At 44.4% G+C, this 7,480-nt stretch overlaps 1 protein-coding gene across 10 annotated transcripts in view; it reads right to left on the reverse strand.

Moving 5' to 3' along the window:
- adam15 (ADAM metallopeptidase domain 15) overlaps positions 1–5,740 on the reverse strand; it is a 30,505-nt gene extending 24,765 nt beyond the window's left edge. For 2 of the 10 annotated variants that reach the window (XR_004338646.1, XR_004338645.1), the window contains exons 1-2: positions 5,001–5,727; positions 4,310–4,401 (exon numbers count right to left, since the gene is read on the reverse strand). Coding sequence is in view for 7 of the 10 variants with exons in the window: in XM_032557818.1 (XP_032413709.1) it covers positions 4,310–4,401; positions 5,001–5,145 (237 nt within the window). In the remaining 3 variants the exon portion in view is untranslated. Of the gene's footprint in view, positions 1–4,309; positions 4,402–5,000 lie in introns of all 10 variants that reach the window. The other 8 variants (XR_004338644.1, XM_032557818.1, XM_032557821.1 and 5 more) reach the window with 8 other exon arrangements.
- Between the last annotated feature and the right edge of the window lie 1,740 nt (positions 5,741–7,480).

Raw genomic sequence — 7,480 nt, forward strand, 5'->3', positions numbered from 1 at the left:
AAGAGGTGACTTTTATTTTTGTGGGTCCACTTCCTTTGTTGCCACAAACACTCCCTACTTTTTAAAGCTTCGGCTTGCAGTTACTTCCTCTTCACTGAGGAGCTTCACAAACCGATGCTCTTCGCTTTCAGACTCCTTTACCTGGTGAGTCTGTGTTACCTTTTGCAGCGTTGCTTCATGTCTAAACCTCTCATTTGACGGCTCACTAATGCTCACTAATGCTCACTAATGCTCATCAGTGTGTTACAGTTGGCGCTCCAGTGGGATTCGGCCATTAACAGCCACCAGGCCGCGCACTGAGGCTAAGTAATAATCATCCCACTGAAAAGGTAAAACAATTATTTTTGATATAAAAGGAAAACACCTGATACTGTCTGGAGCAGAAACTGGAACCAGTAACTTTCTGCACCGGACCCACCTGGACGGACTGCAGGTGTTTTCCAGGTTACTGTACTTCCTGCTTTAGCTGCAGGTTCAGATACTCTGAGGTTTAGTTGGTGAGGAGCAGATTAAACTGGAAAGGTGAAACTGGGAGTGCAGCTCTCAGACTGGTTCCTCCCTGTCTGCAAACACAATGAGCCAATATTAGCAAACATACTCCTCCGTCAGATTTGGCTTCTCCAGACCCGCCTGCAGGTTTTCATTTATCTGAACGAGGAGACACGAGAACAATAGGATGCTAGAAGTAAAATATGGATCATCCGAAATAAATGCAGAAACCTGGCGCCAAATTCACAAAGAATCCTGAGAATAAAAGTAGATTCTAGTGACGCCATTTTAGGAAAACTCAGTTTCCTTATCGCAGTGGGCGTTAGCGTCTGCAGGTCACGCCAAGACAGTTTCCACTGCGTATTAATGCAGATTAAAGTTTAAATTACTAAAATATGCATCTATAAGTGTTATTATAGGAAAGCTCATAAAGATATTATTGGTAAATATCCGTTATTATCGATCATAACATCATTATCGGATATCAATATCGGCCCAGATTCAGCTCCAGAGGGAGAACGACAACATTTTATTAGAACCACAGAAGAAAACCGATCAATCTGCTGATTAATGAGCAGGACGGGTAGATACTGGACAGGAAGCAGGTGGAGAACATCAGGTCCAGACCAGTTAGCAGACCGGTTAGCAGACCAGGTAACACACTGGTCTGGCTGCTTGGAGGGAAAACACAAAGTCTGAGCGATAAAAATAGAAATATCACTTTAAGGCCGTCTGGGATGTGGGCGTGACTGAGTGCATCCGCAATCCAATCAGAGAGACTTCCTGTCTCCGGCTCTTTGAAGACCGGATACTTCCTGTCCAGCGTCTCCTCGCTTTCTCCTCTCAGCTCCACAGGAAGTGATCCGGCCGAACGAGAAGCAACTTCCTGCTGAAGGAGTTGGAGAGCTTCGCTTCAGATTCACACTGAGACTCTGCTGCTGAAACGATGCTGGACCAACAGACACTGAGGGACTAGAGACACGTAGAGACACACGGAGACACGTAGAGACACACGGAGACACGTGGAGACACACGGAGACACGTAAAGACACACGGAGACACGTAGAGACATGGTGTCTGTTATTCTGTGAGCAGCTGAGAATTTGAAGCTTCTTAAACATGAACACCTTTAGTTTCATGATGTCACCAGGTGACTCTGAACCAGCCAATCACTGATCAGATGCTGAGAACAGATAAATGAAGGAGGAGCCAAAACTTTCTCCAGATGAACAGAAAGTGAAGTTATGTTTGGACATAAAGATGAACAATCCAGAGTTATAGATCTAGAGTTATAGATCTAGAGTTGTAGATCTAGAGTCAATGCACAGCTTCAGTTCTTCCAGCTGGAAACTAGAGATCAGGATGACCTCTGACCTTCAGAGCCACTTAAAGACTTTCCAAAGTCGGCCTTCTATCAGCCGAAGAAAGTTTCCAGGATTAAAGATCTGCTGCTAGATCAACCTTCCAGACCTCCTGGTTCTGGTTCTGATCAGAACCAGAACTAGAACCAAACACGGAGAAGCAGCATTCAGCTTCTATGCACCACAAATCTGGAACAAACTTCTAGAAAACTCCAGAACAGCTGAAACACTGAGTTCCTTTAAATCAAGCTGGTTAGATCTGCTTCGATTGATCATAACTGGAACAAGTTTGATTATTTATAGGCATTTAAAATTTAAAGGCTGGCTCTATAATTGGTGACTTCATGATGGTTTTAGGTTTTTATGTGAACTGTCAGCTGCGATGTGTGATTTAGAAATAAACTCGATAAAGTCTTAATTAGCTTCATTAAAATGTGAGAAATAATCAGACATGAAACAGAAACACAAATAATTTTCTAATTACTGATGAAGGCAGGAATGTAGAAATACGTCATTAAATATTACATTCCAGCCTGACATCAGTACAGGCTGCAAATGGGAACATACAGAAAATGTCCTTTTAGTTACATTTCAAGTTAGCGACCAGAACCGGACTGAACTGGACTGAACCGGACAGAACCAGACTGGACCGGACTGAACCGGACCGGACAGAAGCAGACAGAACCAGACTGGACTGGACTGAACCAGACTGAATCGGACCGGACAGAAGCAGACAGAACCAGACTGGACTGGACTGAACTAGACTTTACAGAATCAGTCCGGACCCTGGACCGGACCGGGTTCAGTCCGGTCCAGTTCAGACCAGACTGAACTGGACCGGACTGAACCACAGTGTATAAAGTGGATGTGTTGGTCCAGTTCAGTACCAGAACCTCTCTGGTTCTGGTTCTGATTGGTCGGCTCTATCGTTTCCTCACTTCCACCATGTCTGTGTTTATCTGCTGGCTTCAGAACCGGCCCAGTTAGATCCCAGTTAGAGCTCTGGGTGGGGCAGCAGAATTCCCCTCCGAGGCGTGTTTGTTTTCTCCACCTCGGCTGCTGGCCGGGTGGGATCGTTACTGAGGGAAAGCCTCTGATCGGTCCAGTTAGAACCCAGCCGGGTCAGCATCAGAACCCGGCTGGAAGGTTCTGGTTTCTGTTTCTTCCAGGATGTGGGTCCAGTAGGGGAAGGGGAACCATCAGTTTGGATCCCAGATGTTTGTCAGAACCGGAACATGTGGGTTCAATCAGCGGCTGGCGGTCGGTCCCTGCAGCGGCCGAGTGGCGTTCAAACGCGACCCAAAAGTCAGACGTTTCAGCGTTCTGATCATTTATGCCAAGACTAAAGCTCCAGTTTACAGAAAGTCGACCCGGTTCCGTCAGACTGTGGTTCCAAACGTCATCAGCAATTAGCAACAAATCAAGCAACGTTTTTTTCCTAAAAACAGTTTCTCATCGGCTCCATCCTGTGGTTTTGATTGGCTGGTTGCTGTTTCCGGTTTGCTCCTGGTCTGGAGGGAAACCGCTGAGTCCACCAGAATCCCAGGTTGTTGGCTCTCCCACTTTCTCCTGCTGGACTCCCCGTTTCCTCCCTGCAGGGTGGAGTCAGGAGGGGGTTCCTGCAGGAAATGATCTCAGAGTTTCTGTCAGCTGCACAGGAAGCGGCCGTCCTCCTGTGTTCAGATGTCGGAGCTCCTGCAGGAAACTGCGGGTGAAAACGGCGCGGCTTCCTTCCTGCGGCGGCCCGTCTGTGGAGCGGGAGGAAACCCGAACACAGGGCGGCGGATTCCTCCTGCCGAACAAACTCCAGCAGGTCCGACATCAACGCCAAAATAAATCCCTCAAAGTGTGAATGATCACTCTGACTCATTATTAATAATTTACAGAAACACGGAGGAGTCGCTGTTTACAGAGCAAATCAAGCAAAAACTTCCTGAATTGTTACAAAATAAAAATACAACTGAAAAAAGCTACTTAAAACAAATACTTTTCCCTTAGTAACACGGCCTGGAATTTTAATTCGCTAGTTTTGTCGCTGATTGCGTTCGGAACCGCCGTCTGACGGAACCGGGCCGATCCGGACCTGTAAACTGGAGAATTAGTCTTTGCTGTAACGATCAGAGCAGAACACTGAAAGGTCTGACTTCCAGGCCGTGCTTGAATGCCACATGGGTGACCCTCCCATCAGGTAACCATGGTAACAGACCAGGCATCTAATCAGCTTTTGTTTTGGTAAGAGTTAGCAAAAAGAAAAATGGTGGAAATCTTTGGAAATAAAACAATCAAACTACTAAATGTTTTAGTTTTGGTAAATAAATAAGAATTACCGTTAGAGTTTTGAGATTGGAAACTTTAAAATGCAGCAGAGGTTTTTCTGACACACCAACAATGGAAACATCTGTCAATGTTCAGCATTTACCCAACAACAAACCAGTAAAACCAGTAAAACCAGCGCCAACCTGCACAGCTTCAGCCAGACTCCGTCTCTGTCCATCCACCAGTACGAAGGGACGAGTTTTCTCCAGGAATGGACGTCTCTGTCTGTCCACACCTTAAAGACACAGAGACACAGAGGCCCTGACTGACTCCCATTCAAATATCTGGATTTTAAGATGTCGACAGAAAAACATGAAGAAGTTAATTTATTCCAGCTGTTAAAAGGAGAAACTCATTCCAGCAGATAAAAACCCAAATTCTCAGAAAATGTAAATATTCTCTTCTGTCCGACATAACTGGACAGAAGTCCAGCAGACGTTGACCTTAAGAAGCTGTTTGGTCACAGAGGGCTGCATCCTAACACATTCATGGAAAATTGAGTGGAAGGACGAGTGTTGTGGAAAAAGTTTCATCAGCAGCTGGAAGTGTTAGTCAGCAAGATACCAGAAAGAAACACGAAATCAGTCTAATGCTTATTTAACAAAATCAACCAACTGGCAAAATATTTTTATTTATTACAAAGCACCTAAATAAAACCAAAATAATTAATATGAACATTTATCTAAACCACAGGCATATTTAACATTTACGTGTTTCTTAAATTAGCATTTTTGGATAAAATGGAGTTAATAACTAAAATAGAAATGTAAATTAATCTGTTTGTTCTGATTATTCCTTGTAGTTTCCTGATTGTTTGACCTTTAACCTCCCTACCGGTCAGAGCAGCGTCCATCTGGACCTCCGCAGACAGAACCGCTCCGTCCTGCGGTGCGTTCAGGGACCGGCAGACCATGAACGCCGCACGGCCGCCCAGCAGCAGCAGCACCAGCGGCAGCGGCGGTCCGGCGGCGCCGCTCATCCTCTCTGAGTCACCGGAAACCGGCAACAGGTTGCCGCTGTCCGCCGTGCGAGGCTCTCCTGTCCCGCTCTGGTTACCTCCCGGTGTCGGAGCTCCGGGAAGGGCTCCACCAAGACTCCATGGCGCCTCTGTTCCCAGTGAGAGCCCGATAAGACCGAACGGAGCGGGTCAGGGTTCGAGACTACCCGCGGGACCGTTTATCGGTCCCGTTAATGCGGTGGGACTCCCGCCCTGTTCCCGAACTGCGTAGTTTCTGGTAAAACTGCACCTATCTGAAAGGAACTGCGGAAAGGACCAACAGAACCGGTTCGGTTTCAGTCTGGTAGTTCCGTCCGGACTCATGAACTTCTTTCTGTGCGAATTAAACTCGCTGAAGGCGTCTCAGAATCGGAGGACGCCGGACCAGCCGTGTTTATACCGGGAGCTAACGAAGACGTCATCCCGCTGAGTTAAGCTGCGCGCGACACACCGGACATACTGAAGGCTACCCATCAAAATAAACGCACCCCACACTTTACGAGATTTGTTAAAAGCCCTTAAGCAGCTTTTGTTAAACAGAATTTAATCTGTTTAAGAAATTTTACGCAAACTTTCCGTTTATCATTTTTAGCTAATATTATCAAAAGCATAGAAAATGTTGAAACATTAAACTTCTAAATGCATTTTACTTTGAAAACCAACCGGAAGCAGTATTTAAACGCCTGTTGCGCTTATTACAGTGTTGTATGCTGGTACAATAGTATTTACACACCCAGCGGAGAACTTTGACTCACGAAGCTCTTAACTTCATCTGCGATCAGAGGGTTTCTGAGCTGCGAGTTCATCAGTGCCACAGACAGACAAATACTCTGCAATAAATAATTCCTCTAGACGCCATAATGTGGTAAAAATAAATTTTTTATATTCTTATATATTTTTTCTAAATCTTATTTGAATGTAAAAATTATGGGGGAAAGCTGTTCATTATCTTGTATTTAAATATGTAACAAATATGTCTTTATTCAGATGTTTTATCCCACAATGTATTTCAGCCTAAATGTTTCAGATCCTTCAGGTTTCTGCTTTTAAGTTGAAAAACTACACAGTCAATAATTTGGGTTATTTAGTCATAAGAGAAAAATGGGTTTATTATTTAAAGTCATATTTTCACCATGTTATTAATTCACTATAAATATCACAGTTCCAAACTAAAGGTTGATGAGCAAGACACATATTTAGTTAGCAGTTTGGAAGCTAAGTCTTTAACTTCACACTAAATATTTAGTCAGCAAGCTAAACATTAAGGTTGAAGCTAAGTATTGGTTTACAAACAAAATATTTGGCTCCAATCTGAATATTTAACTTCAAATTAAACATTTAGCCACAGATCTATTTGGCAAGCTAAACGGTAAACCTCATACTAAATACTTAGTTATCAAGCTAAATATTTAACTTGCAAACCAAACATTTAGTTCCAACTCAAATATTTAACTGTGAGCTACAAGTTTAGCTTCAAACTAAATATTTAGCCATTTACCTTGCTGACTGAAAATTTAGTTTGAAACTGCGACATTTATAAATGACTTCAAACTAAATATTTAGTTCCAAACTGAATATTTCGCTTTAATCTACAGGTCAGACTAAATATTTGACTAAATATTTACCTTGCTAACTAATTTATTTTTTCTTTAAGTAAAGCTAATTATTGATGTTAACGTGTGACTCTCACATGCCGCCCGGTCCTGGTGCGGGTAAGCGTTGGCAGGACGGCAGCCACAGGTTAAGGCAGTGGTTCCCAAAGTGTGGGGGCGCCCCCTGGGGGGCGCAGTGCCATTGCAGGGGGGGCCTGGGAAGCGGTATGGATGAATGAAAAAAACAAAAACACAGTTACACAAAAGTCAAAAGTGTTTCACTGTAAAGATGGTTTGTAGTTTGTTTTGTTGCAACCTGAAACGTGAAATAAACTTCAGTGGAGTTTGAAAACAAAATATGTGTAAAGGTTTATGTCTGGTCGAACGATGTGGGACCAGTTGATTTTTTTGGGAGGAGGGGATTTTATTGTAATTCATAGTGGGGGCAGAAAATCTTTGGGAACCGCTGGGTTAAGGTGTGATAGTTTCCAGGCTGAAATGATGTGCAGCAGCTGCTGACGGCGGGCTGCAGGTCTGGAATCAGAACCCAGCCGACTGCAGCAGAATCAGAAGGATTAGCAGCTGCTGAGGTCAGCGGCGGTTCAGAGGAACAATCTGATCCAGAGTCAGTTTGGTGAAGCAGCGCTGCACGTGCTGCGGCGGATCAGCTGCTGACGTCACGCTGCGGCTGTAATCACATCACGTGGTCAAACCCTGGGCTGCAT

This window comes from Xiphophorus hellerii, chromosome 3, assembly GCF_003331165.1.
Source record: "Xiphophorus hellerii strain 12219 chromosome 3, Xiphophorus_hellerii-4.1, whole genome shotgun sequence".
NCBI lineage: Eukaryota > Metazoa > Chordata > Actinopteri > Cyprinodontiformes > Poeciliidae > Xiphophorus > Xiphophorus hellerii.